Source organism: Myxocyprinus asiaticus, chromosome 2 (genome assembly GCF_019703515.2).
Source record: "Myxocyprinus asiaticus isolate MX2 ecotype Aquarium Trade chromosome 2, UBuf_Myxa_2, whole genome shotgun sequence".
NCBI lineage: Eukaryota > Metazoa > Chordata > Actinopteri > Cypriniformes > Catostomidae > Myxocyprinus > Myxocyprinus asiaticus.
This window is the reverse complement of record NC_059345.1, coordinates 7,775,463-7,797,921: the sequence shown is the minus strand read 5'-3', so window position 1 is coordinate 7,797,921 and position 22,459 is coordinate 7,775,463. Positions and strand designations below refer to the sequence as shown.

The following is a 22,459-nucleotide window of genomic DNA, read 5'->3' as shown; positions in this document are numbered from 1 at the left end:
AACCAGTTAGGAACCATTTAGATATCTATCAGCTCATTACACGTCATCTTTTGGTATAGCCAGAAACTGTTATGCATGAGAAAATTGCAATGTAACTGTTTAACATAATATAATATGGATTCCTGACTCCTGATTTTAAAGGAATGTTCCGGGTTCAATACAACTTAAGCTCTACCAACAGAATTTGTGGCATAAATGTTGATTAACACAAAAATAACTGACTTGTCCCTCATTTATTAAAATTAATAATTGCCTACCACCCCTGGAGTTCGCTAGTTCGAATCCCAGGGTGTGCTGAGTGACTCCAGCCAGGTCTCCTAAACAACCAAAATTGGCCCGGTTGCTAAGGAGGGTAGAGTCACATGGGGTAACCTCCTCGTGGTCGCTATAATGTGGTTTGCTCTCGGTGGGGCGCATAGTGAATTGAGCGTGGTTGCCGCGGTGGATGGCGTGAAGCCTCCACACGCGCCATGTCTCCGTGGTAACGCGCTCAACAAGCCACGTGATAAGATGCGCGGGTTGATTGTCTCAGACGCGGAGGCAACTGGGATTCGTCCTCCGCCACCCGGACTGAGGCGAATCACTACGCCACCGAGGACTTAGAGCGCATTGGGCATTCCAAATTGCGAGAAAAAGGGGAAAAAATCCCCCCAAAAAATAAATAAAACAAAATAATTTTTTTTTTTATAAATTGCGGTTACAGTATAGCTTTAAAACATGTTAAAATACAGTATATTGTTTCTAAAGAATGAATTCATGCGTGTTAACATGAATTTAGTGGGATACAAATTAGGGGTTTACCGCCGTTTTGTCGTAATGACAAGTTGTAATATTAGACATAACTTTACAAAGATACGGTTAGTTAATGATTTTATCACACTAAAATCATGCTAACACGCATGTTTATGCCTGGTGGCTATACTTTTGAAACGGTGTGTATTTTAATGTTTATACACTGGCCCCCATTCACTTCCATTGTAAGTCTCACTGTACCTGCAATTTTTGCTTTATTTTAAAGGGGTCATGTCATGAGGAATAAAATTGTACTTGATCTTTCGGCATATAAGGTCGTCGTACTGTAAAAACATACTGTACGTTTCAGAACTCAAAACTTCCTCCTCATTATAAAAAGAGCATTTGTTGAAGCCAAGCTGCCAAAAGCGACTCGTTTTCTACTTCCTCCACACTGTGATGTCACTGTGGTAGACATTTGCATCTGACCACCTCCACAACAACACATCAATGCTTACTTTACCTATAACCACTTTCGTAGCCCACCCAGAAAAGGTGGCAAGTAGAGAGAGCAGATCAGTCAAGAGCAGAGAGCCAATCATAACAGTGGGCATTTACTGTCAAGTCTTAAAGGAGAAGCAGCACCAAAACAGGGCGTTTCTGACAGAGGGTGGAAAATGTATCATATTTTACAAATATGACTTTTTTGTGCAAAAAACTTTACCAATATTATATGTGAACCTTAAAGAACATATTAAAATCATTTAAAAAAAAAAAAGGCATGTCATGACCCCTTTAATAAACAAGGGATGAGTTAAGATTATTTTTTAGTAATAATCAACATTAATACAATGTTGATTAATCTTAACTTGGACCTGGAATATTCCTTTAATATGCAAACCTGTCATATTATACATCAGTTGAAACATTCACACCATAAAATTCATATATTATAATTCTCCACTTTTAAGACATGAATCTGAATGTGAACAAAATCTAGCCCTGTCTGTAGTAATTGTAGGTCAGTGTGCCTGTCCCTTTAAGGCCACATGGTCTGGTCGACGATTACAGTATGTGGCCAGACCGAGGCTTTCACTGGGAGATAATCCACTCATATGCCCTGCTTCTCTTTAGGTCACTTCAAGACACTCTGTCTTTGTATAGACTGCGAACAATTCTATTCAGATGTAATCTTAATTGATCTCTGACTGAATAAATCAAATACAAAAAAGGGAGGACATTGGTAGCGTGAATAAAAGATCTGACCAGAACATCAAATAATATGACTGTATAAATCAGACAGGGACACTCAGTCACTCATTATAATGGAATGTGTTGATGTAACTGTAGAGAGATGCATCTATTTAGAGAGGATGGTTGAGTCCCTGTAGCTAAGACTCTGATCAGTCCCAAAGCCCCACTCACCTTTCTCCACCACACCCCTCCATTTTCTGGCCCAATCACTGAGCTGCTGGGAATAGCCTCTCTCAATCTTGGCTCGCTCCTGGAAACAGCTGACCAGCTCGTTGCACAGCTTGTAGCCATCATCAATGCGCTTAACTGTCCTCTTGTAGTTCCCCGGCTGACAAAAGACATCAGAGTCAAGTCAAACCAAATAATGCACAGAGTTCAAGAAGTTCAATCCCAGAAATCTTCCAGATTGTTCCTGATCTCTGCAAGTATACATTTATAACCAGTGGGAAGATTACTTTTAAAAAGTAACTAAGTTGCATCACTGCTTGTAATAAAAGTAATGTGATACTTTCTCCCACATCAGTTGGCTGAGGCCCTATATCTTCCAAGTAGCTGTAGCACTACGTTTTGCTCAATTTTATTTTGATTCAATAGTAATTTTTGCCGTTTGCCCCACGACAAATTTCGGACAATCTACTCCATTGACATACTGTTTTTTGGCATACACTATATAATACAGAAGTATGCATATTCGGACATAGCCATGGTGTCAGATGCACTGTGTAGGCCAATGTGACTACTTTAATTGTATTTGTCAGTAATTAAATTAAAGCTGATGTGTGCAATTGTTTCCATGTTAAAATTCTTTATTGTACTCAAGCTTAATATGCAGAACAAACCATAAGTAAGCAATTTGAAGGTTGATTTCACCTAAAATGTAACACTGTGGCTCTGTGGTGCAATCAAAAAAGGTTTCTGTTTGAACAATCCGTTTACCACCGACACAGCAACAATGGCTCAACCAATGGTGTAAGTTTGGGGCGGGACTATCTGTTTGTACAACCAACAGAAGATGAGGGGAGTTTTCTGCCATCTGTTTGAAATCAGTGATTATTTTTGAAATTGCATTGCCACTAGCGCCACCAAACGGAATTGCAAAAATAAACTTTGCTTTCAAAAGCTTTCTGAATATGCCCCGTCTGCCGTTGGTCAAACAAAGTGATAGTCCCGCCCCCAGCTCACGCCATTGGTTGAGTAACGTTGTTTGGGCGGGTCTAAGCAGGTCCATCAAAACAAACAATTTTCAATTACCAATTTTCATAGCACCACAGGAAGACAGTGTTTACAGTTTAACAATTAACCTATGAATGGCTCACATATAGTAGTCTCTGCATATTAGTTGGGATAGGAGAAAGTATTTTAAAACAGAAAGTTACATACTTCAGCTTTAAATAGAAAAGTCAGTCATGTTAAAAACTGCAGTTAATTCAAAAAGTAGCAAGTAATCTGATTGTGTATTGATACACTGGATATAACCAACCAAAAGTGTTAACCCTAGAAACTGTATCAATTCTGTTGCCATAACTTTTTGAATTAAAATCTGTAATACACTGACAACAAATAAACATTTGCATTTTAACTTCTAAAAGCACTTGATATATATTTGCTTTCTCCAAGGCAAGTGTGGACTTGAACAAGTGTGCTTGTAGAAACAGCATTAGAAGGGTTAGTGCACTATAAACCCTGCCAGAGGTGGATACCTCTTACAGAGCTCATGGAAATGTCTCATACACTCCCTCTGACACACACATAGACAAGAACATAAACAGCCACCCTATGCTTGCTAACTCACAGGCTGAAGTATGTGGCCCACTCCGACAGTTAAGATCTCGATGTGTATGTGCATTTGTGGTTGGGGACATTTACCTCCCAGAAGCTGTCCCAGCTCCCAACGTCCTGCAGATCGCCGTTGGAAGACATTTTGGGGTCACCCTTGCAGCACAGAATGATGGCGGCTGTCTGATAAACTGTGAAAAACAAGATGCAAAATTAAATATGCACAGCTAAGGGAGGGTTAACGATGGTCGACTAGTTGTCTGACAACTGACAAGCCATTTAGTGAGGTTGATTGCGGTTTTGCGAGTGCCGCTATGTCTCACACAGCGCGCAATGCAAATTTAGTCATCAGCACAATGTCCGCGTGTAGCCTAGTTTTTCTAGTCCGTGTCTATATGCACTTGCCATTGTCTGTACTAAAGAATATCACAAAGCAGTCGTAGTGCGCACGTCGCAAATGTGTCCATATTGGCTCGTGGTCCAAAAAGTATACTTTGAAAATCTGAACGGTATGCAGCCGTTCAAAGTATACACTAGCCTTTAGTTTACCTAGATTATATCAGTTTTGATATTTAAAGCATCTATGCTTTAATTATCCTACTGTGTCACAGCTGTCTCGGCACAAAGAAACTAGTTCGTCCAGTCTCTTCTCTACATGCCCTCAATCCAAACAACTGCGCAAAGTGAAACCAACTAGAGGCAACCACAAAAAGTGCTGAAATCCCTCTGTTCGGAATATATTCCACGGACATTTCACCAAGGCCTGTCCCAGAATCCTCTGATGACCTAACATTCCATGTTTACAGTTAAGACATCTGGCCGGGGCAGAATAATCCAGTATTCAGATACAGCGAGGAAGCAAGGTTAGTCCAGTCTCACCTCTGAGCGGCTTTGCGTCTGCCTAAGGGAACCGAGGCAAGGCACAAGCAGCTCTACTCCAGTCTGGGTGGGGTAGTATAGTTATGTTAAAAATAATGATGCCACTGTCACCCAGGTCCGCCCACTAGTCTGCCTTGCTGCTTAGCATTGAACTAGAAACACTCATGCTGATAAATATATGCTCAATGACATGTAAATGTCCATTTGTTATCGCTCAGTGAAGCATGGGAAACTCTTCGACTCTCAGACACATCTTACTCATGATCCTAAAATAACCTGTTTTTCAAAGGGAGAGTTCACCCAAAAATGACAATTCTGTTCTCATTTACTAACCCTCATTCCAAACACTTATTACTTATTTCTTTTGGATCACCACAATTTTTTTTGACATCCCTCGCATACTATAAAAAAATGAAGAAGCACTTACAATGGAAGTGAATGGGGTGAGTAATTAAATGGACAAATCAAATAAATATTTGTGGTAATCAACATTATGCTACAAATGCTGTCGATTGAGCTTAACTTATATTGAACCTGGAACATTCCTTTAAATTTTGGTCTGTTCCCTTTCACAGTCGCTACTGTATCAAAACTGTTTAATGATATTCCCCTTTATTATAATGGAGAAATATTGGCCAGGATATTTTTCTTCAAGAGTTATGAAAAGCTCCAAGGAATAAGTCATACGGGTTTGGAATGACATGGTGTGAAAATAATGACATTTTTGTTGGGGTGAACTATTCCTTTAATGCACAAACAGAAAGACTCCAGCTTTGGCTATTGCATAAACAACTTTTCTCAAAAAAAAAATTCAGTCCAAACAAAGTGAACCGAGTGTACACCCAACGAACCTTACACACTTTTCCAGAGCTTGTGTACATTTAGCAGCGCTCATGGCCTTGGGTCCTCACTGTATTGTTTGAACCAAGGTCATATAGCTTCCTCAAACAGACACAACAAACTGGAGGAAGGAGTGGGCTCGGCATCGCAAGGGCATCTGCTTCCAATTCAGGCCAAACTGGCTATGTTAATGGAAAAGCAGCATCCTCGAGAGGTACTTGGGAACCAGAGTGTTAAAGAGCAAGCTGTGGATGCACTAGGTTTAGCAATTTACCATGCATTTTTTTTTTTTTTTTTTGCAAATTCTGGTTTGCAATATCTTTTCAAAGATGTCAAACATTCTATTGTGAAAACAGATTTCAACAAGATCTGTTAAAGGGACAGTTCACCAAAATATCATATACTCACCCTCATTGTCTGGAAAAAAGATGCAATGAAAGTGACTGAGGCTAACATTCTGCATAACATTTTTTGTTCACAGAGAAAAGTCAAATGGGACTGGAAATACCTGGAGGCAAATAAATTATGACAGAATTTTTCATTTTTGGAGGAACTATCCCTTTAACAGTATGTACTGCAAATGATAGCCCTATTGTAAATTTATAAATTGACATTTCAAACAGGAATGGAACAAAAATGGTTAGTCAACTAGTTGTCCAAAAACCAACCTCAGTTAGTGAGGACAACTAGTGAGTATCAGTATAGATTTTTTTTTTTCCCCATTATTTTTTAGCTGCAGTGTTTTAATCTCCTGAGACCCCGTGTACACATGCGTGGGCATCACGTTTTGGTTTTGCTATAGGCTATGCATAATTTCATTTCATTTAAACCAACTGATCTCAGTTCAGGAGAGTCTAGGCTTTAATTAAAGGGTTAAAATTGAGGCACAGAGTCATGTGACAACAACATGCCGCTAATTTCAGCTGAGTTTGTCTTTCAGAGAAATAGCACCAAAACTACATCTGGTAAGAAAGCTCATAAAGTAACTTTACTTTAAAACATGTTTGAGTCAAGAGGATAGTCTCTAGTTTCATCCGATATGCCATTTTAAAAATTTCACAGATTTATTGTGAAACGGCAAGCCGTACGTGGAATATAGGCTAATTTTCCCTAAAATATCCTATATTTACTGTGCATTATCATATTGAGAATCACTGGATGCATCCAAAAGTTGGAAAATTTTGCTTTCAGAGGCTGTATACGGAGTTAGGATTAAAATAAGGTGCATTTCAAACTGTTCTGAGACCAGTGCAGACAGACAGCTCACTGGATTAAGTCATTCCCTAATTAGGGAGCAAGGGAGCATCCTATAGCTTTCCTATGCACCTAAGTATATTCACTCCTAAAACCCGACCAAAAGTTCAGTTTCAGGCTGCAGATGATGTTTGGACCACTCAACATGTTTGGCAGACATGGGACAATGCTAATCAGTACAAAGATTCAGAATTTATAAAGTATAATTTTATTTTAACATGGTTGGCATTGATTGGATGATGCTGGCCATTCCTTTGAATCAGAATTAATTATGCTAATTTCTGATGTAATGTCTGTAACGTCTCAAAAACATGAATAACCAACAGTCCTGGAAACAAACAATTTGATGAAAAAAAAAAAACTACTGACTTTCTATAGTTTGGTATCATTTCAAATATCACAGCTTAGTCTCACTGTACACATACATAAAACCACCTGCCTCATATTGTGTAGGTCCCCCTCGTGCCGCCAAAATAGCGCCAACCCGCATCTCTGAATAACATTCTGAGATTATATTCTTCTCACCACAATTGTACAGAGCAGTTATCTGAGTTACCGTAGACTTTGTCAGTTTGAACCAGTCTGGCCATTCTCCGTTGACCTCTCTCATCAACAAGGCGTTTCCGTCCACAGAACTGCCGCTCGCTGCATGTTTTTTGTTTTTGGCACCATTCAGAGTAAATTCTAGAGACTGTTGTATGTGAAAATCCCAGGAGATCAGCAGTTACAGAAATACTCAAACCAGCCACAATCTGACACCAACAATCATGCCACGGTCCAGATCACTGAGATCAAATTTTTTCCCCATTCTGATGTTTGATGTGAACATTAACTGAAGCTCCTGACCCATCTCTGCATGATTTTATGCACTGCAGACACACAATTGGCTGATTAGATAAATCGCATGGACGATTGTTGGTGCCAGATGGGCTGGTTTGAGCATTTCTGTAACTGCTGATCTCTTGGGATTTTCATGCACAACAGTCTCTAGAATTTAATCTGGTGCTAAAAACAAAAAAACATCCAGTGAGTGGCAGTTCTGTGGATGGAAACGCCTTGTTGATGAGGTCAACAATGAATGGTCAGACTGGTTCGAACGGTCTACGGTAACTCCCGATAACTGCTCTGTACAATTGTGTTGAGAAGAATAGCATCTCAGAATGCTATTCTGAGATTATTAATTTGATTAAAATAAATTTTTGTGGTAATCAGCATTATGCCACAAATGCTGTCGATTAATCTTAAATTATATTGAACCTGGAATATTTCCTTTAAGGCACCACCACTGCAGCCAACTATTTTCAATTGTTGATTTATGTATGCAGACGAATATTTTTGGCTGCTGCATCACGTTTTGTCTTTTGTTCAGCATCTCATGCTAGAAGCATTGCATTTTCAAGACGACATGCCATGTTAAATATAATTCACCTAGAGACCCCTGTGTTCTTTTCTATTCTTTTGTGCTTCATCCATCTGTTATTGAACACAAGAACTTGTCCTATGTGAACGACTTGTCTAGTTAACCCAGCATCTAGATGATTTTGAAAATGTTAGGGCTGTACAAAATTTAAAACAGATCATTTATAGCACTGCTGCCTGTTGCTACGTAAATTGCAAATCATAACATGTGACTTCACATCCTTGACAGAAAGGTTTGAAAAGGAGAAGCCTTCCTATTTTCCAATAAATAAATAGAGCTTGGATTACTTCCCCTTCCTTGTGAGGCAGAAGTGGTAAAGCAAACTGGGCCCCTGACGATGGCATTTCCCACAAACACGCCAAAAGGAGAGCAGATATGAGAACCTCACTTGAAACTCAGTTGCTAAAGTAAAAAAAAAAAAAAAAAAAGGCTGTGTTTGGAACGGAATTCTAGTCTAGTGCTTACTGCATACTGGACAGTATATCCTGTACACTTCCTTATTAAAAATTGTATGTGAAACAAAGTGCACTGTACCATACTACTGAAATGTTTATTGTTGCACATTTTTGTCATGAGACTCCATTACGTTTGCCACATGACCTGTGTGTGTTAAATTCCGTGACTGGTGTCCTTCTCAGAAATAAAATGGTTATTTTGCACTTTTTGTCCAATTATGTGTAAAAATGTCTCGACTCTTGGCAGCGACTTGCGTGTGTGCATGCTCCGTTAGCACTCGCGTAGTTGCGGTAATGTGGATATGTGCTTAAATGGAAAAATCTACTTAAATTCAGTGAAAAATAACATCTTTTGTGATGTATTATTGTAAACACCATCATTTTTGTCTAAAGTGAATGTAAACAGCGGATTTGTATTCAAATATTGGACTTCCGCCGTAAATGGAGCCTAATAGACCTGTTGCAGTCTAGTATGACATTAATACTAATCAAACAAGAACAAGAAAACCAAAGAAAACTAATAAAAAGTATTAAATGCATGTGACGAGGAGGAGGGTGGGGCCGGGCCGTGAGTGCGCATGCCTGGGCCTCAATCGGGCTAATCAGCTGAGGAGAGGAAAAAAGACTAGCCAAATGCGGCAGTTCGGGGGAGAGAGAGCCACACGCATGCCGTGTGTGTGTTTGTGTCTTTTTGTTTAAGTTTTCATTAAATATTACTTTGATGGTTCGTCCGGTTCCCGCCGCCTCCTTGCCCATCCTTTCTACTGTTACAATATACATTTACATTTATGCATTTGGCAGACGCTTTTATCCAGAGCGACTTACAGTGCACTTATTACAGGGACAATCCCCCCGGAGCAACCTGGAATTAAGTGCCTTGCTCAAGGACACAATGGTGGTGGCTGTGAGGATCGAACCGGCAGCCTTCGGATTACCAGTTAAGTGCTTTAGTCCACTACGCCGCCACCACCACTCATGTATTTTATATATATTATAATGTATTATAATCATACAGTGAAGATCAGTACATTTAATTACTTTTTGCAATTTCTGAATGTTTACTTAGATGCTTGATTCAGCTGTTAAAAACTTAAAGCACTGTTTTCTTAATTTGTATCTTTGATCATGGCCATATCCACCATTGAGGTCTCCGAGGTCCAGACCTCGGTATTTTTTTCCGAGGTGTATATTAAAAGTCATAAAAAAAAAATTGCCTAATAATAACTCTTTGGTGCCGCAAAGATAACAGACTTTCTCAGGTGACTGCTTGTTTGAGTTGACCAATGAAATCGGCTGGGGGGGGGCGGGCTTTGCGCTCCACTGTGCTGGACTATGTCATCAAACCGGCAGGGCAGGCACCTTAATCCGCCGAAGCGTTGAGGTAACTAGAGAATTTTACTAGTCATCTGCTTATAGTTCATTGCCATGATTCATCTCCACCCAGTCAGACATCATCTGACAAATAGCTCCTGTTTGCGGTCGTGCTTCGTTAAACAGTGGATGTCCATCATGAGTGAATTAACTAGCTAGCTGCCAGCTAACATTAATTCCATCCATCCAATGACGGACTGATAATGATATGCTTTTCTTTCATATCAGTTTGTGTAGGGTTGAAATGCATGTTAAAATGATGAGGTACCACTATATATTTTTATTTTCATTGCAAGATTATCCTAGCAGAGGCCGGTAACATTTGCAAGTAAATATAAATTGACCCTGTGTTTACTTTCTTTACTGACACAGACGTAAATGAAAAGACTGCATCAATTAAAGCTTAGCTTTGGGAAGGGAAGCAACAGGGGACAAGATGAGACTGAGAGAAAAAGAAAGATGATGAAGATGAGAGGAAGAGCAGGTACTACCCACTGTGCCCAGAATATGATTAGCATTATGTAACAAAAACTGACCTGATCTCATTCAAACAATGTAAGCCTAATTACCACAGAGATATATGTTCTTTGGTAATTACAGTGAAGCCTATAGATTCAATTTAATTTCTTAAGTATAGTGTCATAATACAGTATAGTACTATTGTATAGATATCATTCTGTATAAAACAAATTTTTCCTACGTTTATGTATTGCTTGACACATTTTTATAATTAAAATCCAAAATGATGCAAACTCAAACACAAAGATTAAATAAAGGTGTTTTTAATTTTACAAAATTTTTACAACACTTTGGCTGGAGACAAGTGAGGAGTCACAGAGAAAGGGACAGGCAGTGAATACAGAGGGAGAGGGAGAGAGAGAAGAAAAGGTAGAAGAGGACGGAGAGAGAAAAATTAACAGAAAGACTGTAATGTTGAAGGCAGAGAGACAAGAAGAGATGGGAAACAGGGAGCAGGTTATGGAGAGCAGAAATACAGAAAAAGAGGCTGAGAGAAAGAGCACAGGAGACAAAAGGAAAAGACTCAGAGACCACACAAGCAGAGCAATACTGGAGTAGACCAGGCTGAGATGAGAGGTGATATAACTGATGTCAGTCAAAGAGACACATTTCTACACAAATTTGATCCAGCCCAGTTTAAAAATTAGCCACTAACAGATGAAGACAAATACTGCCTTCTCAAGAATAAGTGGTTCAAACATAACTATAATTACCCTAAAACAAAGTTTGGTGAATGTATTACTGCTTGACAGATCATTTATGCTACTGCACACTGACATGGTTTTAAAGCTATTATTATCCAATGTCTTAAAATGCACATATGTCGATCAGGGAAATCAATATTTTTCACCCCCCAACCCCGCTAGCAAACTTAGTTTTTGGACCTCGGTATTTTTTAAACCCTGCATACGGCCATGTCTTTGATCTATTGTATTTATTTGTTCTAATGCTCGTAATAGTTTATTTTATCTTACTTTATTACTGACCATTTACTCGTCTTGACTAATTAATTGAGTACTTGGAATGTATTGCACAAATTCGTTGTGGTATCGTGTTTTTGAGAATCGTCAAATTGCTTTAATGTAAGCAAAATGGACATAACTGAAATGTAACCAAATTAATCGGAATTGAGATCAGTGTCAAATCGAGAGCTTTGAATCGGGATATCTGTATTGATACCCAGCCCGACTGCCTATTAAAAAAAAAATTGTATGTGAAAGAGCGCATTATGCAACGAAAGACCTTTCAAAATGTAGTATGCTACATTTTTGTCATGTGACTATTACGTTCAGTCATCAACTTGGAGAGAAAAAAAAAAAAGGTATGACTTTTGGCAGTCTGATCAAATGAGTCCAGGAAAAGTTGTTTTTTTTTTTTTTTATGTATGGTACATATTTCTTCTGACTCATTCGTCACACTGGAAATCAAAAGGTCAAGACAAGCATATTGCATTGTGGGATACAGTATTACACACAGTATGCTCTGTTGTATACTAGGGCTGAGTATTGATATATATTTCGATTCACAAGCTTTCGGTTCTATTCTGATATCGATTCATATAGGGTATATTTCAGTTATAATGTCCCTTTTGCTTACATATTAAATTCTCTCCCAGCCAATGCTGTGAATTATACCAGGGGCCTTCTAACTAGGTACAATATGAAAATATTAATTTGACTAATTTTATATACACTATATTGCCAAAAGTATTCGCTCATCTGCCTTTAGACGCATATGAACTTAAGTGACATCCCATTCTTAATCCATAGGGATATGACGTCGGCCCACCCTTTGCAGCTATAACAGCTTCAACTCTTCTGGGAAGGCTTTCCACAAGGTTTAGGAGCGTGTTTATGGGAATTTTTGACCATTCTTCCAGAAGTGCATTTGTGAGGTCAGACACTGATGTTGGACGAGAAGGCCTGGCTCGCAGTCTTCGCTCCAATTCATCCCAAAGGTGCTCTATCGGGTTGAGGTCAGGACTCTGTGCAGGCCAGTCAAGTTCTTCCACACCAAACTCGCTCATCCATGTCTTTATGGACCTTGCTTTGTGCACTGGTGCGCAGTCATGTTGGAACAGGAAGGGGCCATCCCCAAACTGTTCCCACAAAGTTGGGAGCATGGAATTGTCCAAAATCTCTTGGTATGCTGAAGCATTCAGAGTTCCTTTCACTGGAACTAAGGGGCCATGCCCAGCTCCTGAAAAACAACCCCACACCATAATCCCCCCCCCTCCACCAAACTTCATAGTTGGCACAATGCAGTCAGACAAGTACCGTTCTCCTGGCAACCGCCAAACCCAGACTCGTCCATCAGATTGCCAGATGGAGAAGCGTGATTCGTCACTCCAGAGAACGCGTCTCCACTGCTCTAGAGTCCAGTGGCGGCGTGCTTTACACCACTGCATCCGACGCTTTGCATTGCACTTGGTGATGTATGGCTTGGATGCAGCTGCTCGGCCATGGAAACCCATTCCATGAAGCTCTCTACACACTGTTCTTGAGCTAATCTGAAGGCCACATGAACTTTGGAGGTCTGTAGCGATTGACTCTGCAGAAAGTTGGCGACCTCTGCGCACTATGCGCCTCAGCATCCGCTGACCCCGCTCTGTCATTTTACGTGGCCTACCACTTCGTGGCTGAGTTGCTGTCATTCCCAATCACTTCCACTTTGTTATAATACCACTGACAGTTGACTGTGGAATATTTAGTAGCGAGGAAATTTCACGACTGGACTTGCACAGGTGGCATCCTATCACAGTACCACGCTGGAATTCACTGAGCTCCTGAGAGCGGCCCATTCTTTCACAAATGTTTGTAGAAGCAGTCTGCATGCCTAGGTGCTTCATTTTATACACCTGTGGCCATGGAAGTGATTGGAACACCTGAATTCAATTATTTGGATGGGTGAGCGAATAATTTTGGCAATAGAGTGTATATATATATATATATATTAAATGTGGGTTAGTTTTAATAGTTATTCATCATTTGTGACATTTTGGCTTTTTAAAATGAACAAATGAAATAAATACTACATTGCATACATTATATTTTGTTACATTTGTATTGTTTAATTGCATAATTTGTACTATTTACAGGTATTTACATTGATTTGTGGAACACGTGCCAAAAAACAGTACTGTTTCTTTAAGGGAATCCTGCATTTCTGTAAACAGTGTCTTTAAATTAGCACATGTTAAGGAGAGAGACTCGAATGGCTTCATCTCATCTGTGCAATGCCGAATTAGAAATGTGTCTTTTTTTGTTGTTTATGATCAACAACTGACTGTAAAGAACAGAAAGTGTATTAAAAGAGACATTATTATATTCAGTGACAAATGGGTCACGTGTACGGAACAACTTTTACTCTCAACACGTAGTGAAAGGATCTCGCTGCTGAATACTCCACCACTATAGTTGTCTAAACATCTACCAGCCCATTGCCAAATACATACATTTTTAGTCGCATAGAGCGATATTTGGTTGCAAATGCGAGCGATTTCCTCTCACTGTATTGGAGGGTTGCACATGGAGTAAAAGATCGATCTTGGGATTTAAGAATCAATATTGAGATCATTCAAATGCAGATCGCGATGCATTGGGAAATTTATATTTTTACCCACCCCTACCACTGTACCTCACAATCACTGGTGAGTGGAATGTAAACATTTACCAGCCAGTGGCTAATCATAGACATATTTAGTCAAATAGTACAGAATTTGGTTGCAAATACGAGCAATTTTATCGCACTGTAGAAGAGGGTTGCACAGAGTAAAAAGATTATTCTTGGGATTTAAGAATCGATATAGTTCAAAATGAAGATCGCGATGCATTGGAAAATCTATATATTTTTACCCAGTCCTATTATAGAATGCATAGTTTAGCAAATATAGCGCATATAGGCACTCTATGCTGGCAGAAAATGTGCATATTATGTAGAGTATACATACATTATTCTGCAGAAATAGAAAATAGTACAATAGTATGCCATTTAGAACATAGACATCTACCACTTGGTGCACCATATTATTTTTCTACTAAACAAATCATATTCTATTCCAGGCTTATAAAAAAACATATCAAAATGTTAGATAACAGATTAAAAACCCAGGACTTCAATACAGGGAACATTTTAAATAGGAGACATTTTGGTAACTTTCGTTGGCATCTTGGACCTGATCCCTGGTAAATTTCTGACCCTGTTCCCAACAATGTGCACACGGCTTTGAGGAGCGAGCCACACCCATTCCCATGGAGCATGTAACACTGTATGTACAGCAGCAAGCAGCTGTGTCGTGTTGAACTCCAGGAATAATCAAAGCCCCAGAGATCCCGCCGAGCTGGAGGGAGAACACAGCACATCCAAATAAACCTCTTCCATTAGCAGGCAAATATTTCCAACAGCTGAGAACAGATGGGAATGAGAATATTGGGTTTTATCTGAGAGACTGGACATGTCAAATATCCATGGTAAGGGCAAGGCCAAAAGAGCCTAGCAACAGATAAATCAACACAATGAACATGTTCATGAAGAACCTAGAACTGTTAAACTGAAATACTAGCAGGGAGGAGTGCGGCCCCCTTTTCATTGTTGCAGGGCACTATTGTGCTAGTGAGCAGTGCTTCTAGTTAGGTCCACCACATCAGTGTAAAAGAGCTCAGCACTCCCACGGAGATCTGAGCTAAAAACGAGCACGTCTGGGTAGAGGAGTGGCAACGATGGATGTAATTACATGGCTGTGTCTGCAAAACACTGGGAGTAGATAGGGATGTGTTGGACAGCCTGGGTGAGAAACATGAACTACAGTGCATGTTGAAAGTAAAAATCGAAAGCCAACTAGATCATTCTCTGAAGAAAATGCAAGTGGTACTTGCCCACGCAAAAATTGTCGCCATGATTCTAGGATGTTGTGGGTGGTTTCCAGGGCGTTGCAATGTGGTTGCCAAGTTGTTATGAGTTGTTGGTGCATTGCAATTGCTAGTGTGTTTAAGGTGGTTGCTTACTAGCAAACGTAAAAAGAGGCCACCCCCAAGTCTCTATAGCCGCTTTTCCACCATTGGGCCAGTGCGAGCCAGGGTTATCTACTGGTCAGCCGGGGCCAATAGCCTTGGACCTTGAGCTGGGAGACCAAAATTGATCTGCATTCCACCATCAATTTTGTCTACTGACCAGCATCGACAATTCTCCAGTCTCCGTTGATCTGTTGAGGTAAACTGGTAGCTAGATATGAAAAATTGGGAAATTAGTATCTTGGTGCTGAAACCTCTGACCTGACTCAGTGAAACTCCGTCTTTGACCCCACCTCAATCCGCAGTTGTTCTTCTTTGGCATAAGGGTAATCAGCGGGCCAGAGTGCTTGGCCATTGGCCCCAAGAAAGCCCCAGAAGTGACAGTGGGAATGCAAATGGCCCTGGCACGTACTAGCACGCCCTCATTTGGCCCAATAGTGGAAACACGGCTAATGATACTCTGGTCTCTAAATAGGGGAGACCTGGGCTAGCTGTCACATGGGGAAGTTGTAGTGTTGGGTAAGTTACTTAAAAATAGTAGTTCACTAAATTAAAGTATTTCTCTAAGTGTAATAAGATTACTTTACTACTTAATTGAAAAAAGTAATCATTACTAAAACATTTTTCAGTTCAACAAATTCAAATTAATGTCTATATTTCTTTCTTATTCATAGTTACACACAAGTCATACACTTAGCACCTCACATTTCTCCTTCACCATGGCTCGTTACGGGGCCATATTATTTATGTAGAATACATGAATTATATTAGAAATATGCATAACCCTAAAATGTACTTAAGTTAAATTAATTGAAGTCAGTAACTAATCTGATTACAAGAATTTAAAAATGCATTACACTACTTTTTTTTCTAAAAATAATTAGATTACAATAACTAATTTGTAACTGGATTACACCCAACACCGATCTCAGTAACAGTACAATTTTGAGTCAAAAGTCCAACGGAGCAAATGTGTGTTTTCTCCAGTAGAAGTTTTGTATTTTGGTTTCAAACACCTTGAACAAAATTAGTGGTGCACCGATCTCCGATTTTTTTAACACTCGGATCGGACGATACCAATTTTTTCTTATAGTGCCCTTTGCCACACTTTTGCAAGTTATATGCTGCAGTTACATGTTTATGCCCCACACAGTAAAATTACGGTAACAAAAAGGTTCCATTTGTTAACATTATATAACATTACTGTAGTTAACATGAACTAATGAACTTAATGTTACAGTATATATTAATACATTTAAAATCAAAAGTTGTATTAATGCACATTAATGCACTATGAACTAACATGAACTAACAATGAACCATTGTATTTTTATTAACTAACATTGATTAATAAATGCTGTAAAAATATATTGTTCATGATAACGAATGCATTAACTAATGTTAAAAAAATTTAACCCATTTAAGTGTTACCAAAATTACATAAAAATTACACTAATTGTGAATTGCTAACATAGTTTTGAAACAGTTATGAATAGTTCTGTTGCCCATATCAAAAGGTCATTGTGACATACTGGCAACCAGTAAAAACAATGAGAGCATTGTAGAGATACACACAGTAGAGATACTTTCAAAAATAAGAAAAATATATCCATTACAAGCTCTAAAACTGCTCCAGTGAGAGAAATCATTCATATCTATGATTTGTTTACTGTCTTTGGCGTGTTGTAACACAAATCACTAATTAAGCAAATGTGAAGACGCGGTGCCGTTACTGAAGGGTAAACAGTTATATCTGTTATTAGTGTTATTGTGACCAACATTAATCTGATTTAAATTGGGATCCTCATAGAATAGCTGAGATGAGCGACAGATGATGAGATATTGAGAGCACCTGGAGAGCGTGCATGTTTGATTGACACAGAGCGCTCATGTTAAAGTGAGTAAAGATAAAAGCGCTCATGATCGCTCCACACAACGTCTGATTGTCACGACTCGCATTACATCAAGAGTACTCAGATTTGTATATGCATGTTTATACCCGTTAGCAGCCTCTTTATCCTCTTCCTGCTCACTGTACAGTGAGTCACAATAACTACTGTAATGACTCTAGAAAATGGGCAACTTAATATTCATACGTGTAATTCTTATACATTTAAAACAAAACGGCATGTTCATGTGAATTACATCATGTCTGAAAGTAAATTTGTGAATGCTTAGATTTGCCAACAACTCCAAAGGCCCCACTGTCATGCATCAAAGGCTGAGCAAGTGCTCATTCATTAGAGTAGCAGTGTATTGTGTGATTCCCTACGTGCTTAAAAAAAAAAAAAAAAAAAAAAAAATCGGCCCTGATTCTAGGCACGATCGGCCGATCACGGATTTAAGACTAATATCGGCCGATTTAAATCAGTGGCCAATTGATCGTGCACCCCTAAACAAAACCCTTTTAAATTAGTAAGTACATTTTCATCATATTTGTTATAGCTCACTGGTAATCACACAATCATAATCTGTAGCATAAAAGGTGCAAGAAAAGCTACATGCTGAAGTTTAATACTTAAGGCCCGGGTTTACTTCATTTTTCTGCATTCCAGATTGGATAGCGCCCAGTCAACCGCATTGCCTTTCAAAGTATACTCCTTTGACCGCGAGCGAATAAGAACACGTTGGACGCATACGCACTACGACTGCTTTGTGATACTCTTTTAGTACAGTCAACGCCAGTCGTATGCACTGACGATGCACACATACGAGGACTGTCCGCATGTCGAGAAAATCTGGGCCGCACATGGACAGTCCGTGCAGACTGTGCCAATGACAAAATCAGTGCGATCAAATGCCTAACTCTAAGAATGAACAACAGTAGTGACGCTTCCCTTAGCTCAACTATGCTGCCGTGACCTTTGAAACAGTACAGAACAACGTGGCACAAATATATTAACGGGCTCACATTGTTGATAAAGAAACCTTAAGAATTAGGATACCAAACCAGCTCAGTGTAAAAGGACTGAAAATTTAGTGAAACCTGATTAAACTACATTTCCCTGTGACTAACAATGACAACCCCCCGACACCTTTGTTTGGGACTTACTTGAAATTCCCTTGTACTGGAACAATTCCAAGTCTTCAGGATTATCGTGTTGAAAAGGCTCTAAAATGTATACTGCACTGCATTTCCGCAACGATTTAGATGCACATGGTATTGAAAATATCCTGTAGTAATCAGCACAGTCAAAAAATAGACAGCAACAGATGGCCGATCATGCATGTTATTTGTAATCTAGTTCAACAGCTTTGACCGGGCACCCCCTTTTCTCAAGAGGACACAGATGCGCTAAACACTCAACTGAATAAACGCCTCCAACAATTTGTTACACGAGTTGCTCAGAGACTAAACACAGTGTCAGAGGCCTTATCAGGGACTATGGCTTTGCTTTTGGGGATGTTGACATTTCATAGGTCATTGACTCCATTTAGATGTTTTTGCCAGATCAGTGCTAAAGTCTGTCAGGCTAGGTTATTACAAAATAGAGCATTTCTTTGGTTACCTAATACATAATTGGCAGATTATAAACAGAATTCTATGTGCGTTAGGACAGGATTTGTCTCTATATAAAACCATCTGTATTCAAGCTAGATCACATGGGAACATGTTTTAAATGAATAGTTCACCCAGAAATGAAATTTCTGTCATCCTTTACTCATCCACATGTTTTTCCTAAACCAATATGACTTTCTTTACTCATTGGAACACAAATGTAAAGTCTTTGAACAATGTTTATGCTCCTCTTTTCCATATAATGAAAGTAAATGGGGACTGGGGCTCCAAAAAGGCAGGAAAAATGTGTCTTTATAGGCCTGCCGCCACTAGAGGCACTAGACAAACAAAATAAACATTTTTTCATTCATTATAGGTCGATGCTGATAACAGATTAATCGGTCGATGTTTTTTTTTTTTTTTAATCCATTTACAGAATGATCAAAATGTTCTCGGGGTGTTTTCACACTTGGGTCCAAACCAAACTCAGACCCCTTTAAGTGGACCACAAAGTGAACAGAGTGAAAAAGCACCCAGTTCTCTTTGCGTTCACACTATTTGTGACCTTGAAAGTGGGCTCAGATCACTTTTTGGTCTAGCTGACCCATTACGGGGTCTCAGTCCATTTTGCATTCACACTGTTGTTTTTGTGGAACTCGGACCACTTTTTAAAAGACAAAATTGATGATTATTATTATGGCTAAAGAGAACAATTAGTTCTACATATTAACTTATGAGATTATTAAACATGTTTAATACCCTTAAAATTAATAATTAGCATTAGTACAGGTGTCTTTGTTCAATAAAACAAATTTTATTGATCTTCTGCATCAAAAAAAGAACTGTATTACATAGTGTAAATATATAACATCTTGTTTTTTATAAATTAATAGGGAAAAGCAATGCATTAAACTGAATGCATTGTATTTTTATATTAATAATATTGTATTTAGATGCAAAATTCAAGAAATTCACTCATGGATTATGGTAGATTAATTGTATTACCAACAAAAAAAATACAACTGATCATAGTTTTATCTATTGACAGCCTTGGGCAACATCCATTCATTGAAAACAATAGTAATATATTCGTATCGTAAATCTCTTAACTGTCACGTGCCATTCCAATGTGGTCCAGTTAAACAGTTTAAATAGTTTTCAACAGCAGCTTACACCGTCATCTCCATAGAAACAGAATAAACGGCTCGTTGTGTCTCTTCTCTGCGCATCATCATTACTGGTGTACATTAACCTCTCAGGGTCAAACGTGTTTTGCATTACGCGAAAGGGAAAATCAAGTTAGCCCGGAGCGCACGGTGTTCACAATGCGCGTTATTAGCGAACCGGAAGCGAACCGTACTCAGACCACCTCCCGAGATGGTCTCAGTTCGGTTCGCTTTAAATGGGTCTGAGATCGTTTGGATTGTTCACATATGGGCCAAAAATCCTACAAACTGCGGTCAGACCCCCGAAACGGACCAAGTGTGAAAACGCCCTTAGTCTTTCCTTCCTATGACGGGCACATACATTGAGGCTACAAGAGTCCAAAATTAATAAAATCCCAAAAGTAGTTTATTGTGCAACCAAAATTTCAATAATAACCAGAAAATGTTTTTTATTTAGTGCACAACGTGAGACTTAAGTATAAACAAGCCTGAAATACACGGAGGACTTTTATTTTAAAAACCACAGAGACTTGGCTCCGTTATGCTTTATATGCAAATATTTAACAAATTAAGATTTTATAGCCTATAACTGCACCAGATGATGTTTATTCATGAGGAATAAAAAATAAGTTAAAATAATTTCGGCATAGATTTTTGCAGATAATCGATAGTTCTTAAATGCAACTATCGGCACTGATTAATCGGTAAAACCGATATATCGGTCTACCGCTAATCTTTTTGGAAAACCATTCCTTCTCTCCAGTGTGATTCTCCTAGTGACTATCACAATAACCATTTAAAACTAATTAATACGTTGACTTCAATTCAATCAATTAAAATTTTTAATAATTACCTCTTAAATCAATTAAAATCATATTTTATGCCATATTATGTACATGTATAATAGAATATTAAGAACTGTATCAGATGTTACAAATAAAAAAACAGAAGAATGAATTTCCGGGCATTTTTGCCCTTACTCCGCTTAATTTCTGACCCTGTGTGGAACAGGCAGAAATTCAAGTCTTTAGCCACTGATAATATTTCTTTCTGCTCTCAAACCTTTTTTGCACTTTGGCATATTCAAACTTGCCGCACATGCAGTCAGTTTAAAAAAAAAAACAATTGGGCTTGGTATCACTGACGTCAAAGCTGGTGTCTTTAAGCACCCATTTGAGTATGCATGTATAACAAAAGATTTGAGAGCTGTGGCGGAGGGCAAGGTTTTTAGTGAATAACAATTTCAATTTTGGTCAGTTCTACACACAAAGCTCCCATGTAAATTCAGAAGACTTGAAATATAGGGCACAAGTTGAAAAGATGACTTAAGGTTCTTTGGATCTTCGAGAACAACTCAATATTCTGCCCATTTCAAGTTTCCCATAAGTCGTCGTCATACAAAGGATGACAATTTTCATTTTTGGGTGAACTAAGCCTTACGGCATCAATGAAAACAAATTCTGGTGTGACGACTCCTAATACGTCCCCTAAAAGCTGAGTAGCGCATGGCGACACATTTGGAATTGATTAGTGGGCCATTATTTAAGTCATTAGATGTTGCTTTAGGAACACAACTTGTGGCATGTGGCATTTTTGTACGACTCGCACACACAACTCTCTAACTCTCAGAGACAAACACCTTTGCAAAAGTTCAAATGCATGTCAGATTTAGTAGTAGATGTGAAGAAAACCTCTGACTCAGGGGCCAGCAAAAGCATAACACAAACACTGGATAACCTGCTGCCAAAGAACCATGAAAACAATGGCTTCCGTTTAAGCAGAATGAGGCCATGGGAAGGAGGGGCTGGAAACTCACATAAGCTCCACTGGAAACTTGCGACCATTAATCTGATTAATGTATACAAGACTGCAGAGCAAAATTTCAGCTCCAAAATGCACATAAATCCAAGAATACTCTTTCCAAAAGGGGTTTCTACTCCTCTGCAACTGACAAACAACACAGCTTCTATTTATCATGAGGGAAATTATATCATGCAAGAGGACTGAAATTGTAAAGAGATTAGTGATTGGTAGAGGCCGATTAACCTGCCTATATTTGGCCATTTTGAGATTAATGGCATCGCCCGACAGCCTTGTCCACTTAACCGCAATCAACTGACAGCCTTGTCAATGGATAAAATATTGTAAATAATGGTATATGGTAAAACATGGTAAATAAAATACATTTTAAACTAAAGAAAATACATTTACATTTGGAATTTGGGTCTCATTTGCCCTTATAAAATTATTTATCTATCACCATTTAGTTCTAGTGCTCTAATCTG

The 22,459-nt window shown here is 38.8% G+C and overlaps 1 protein-coding gene across 6 annotated transcripts in view; it reads right to left on the bottom strand.

Moving 5' to 3' along the window:
- Window positions 1-22,459, bottom strand: part of LOC127412015 (protein kinase C and casein kinase II substrate protein 3-like) — a 63,774-nt gene that overhangs the window by 27,726 nt on the left and 13,589 nt on the right. For 3 of the 6 annotated variants that reach the window (XM_051648074.1, XM_051648037.1, XM_051648044.1), the window contains 2 exons: window positions 3,853-3,953; window positions 2,158-2,314 (listed from right to left, as the gene is read on the bottom strand). In XM_051648074.1, the coding sequence (XP_051504034.1) occupies window positions 2,158-2,314; window positions 3,853-3,906 (211 nt within the window). In that variant the 5' untranslated portion in view covers window positions 3,907-3,953. The other 3 variants (XM_051648053.1, XM_051648069.1, XM_051648063.1) reach the window with 3 other exon arrangements.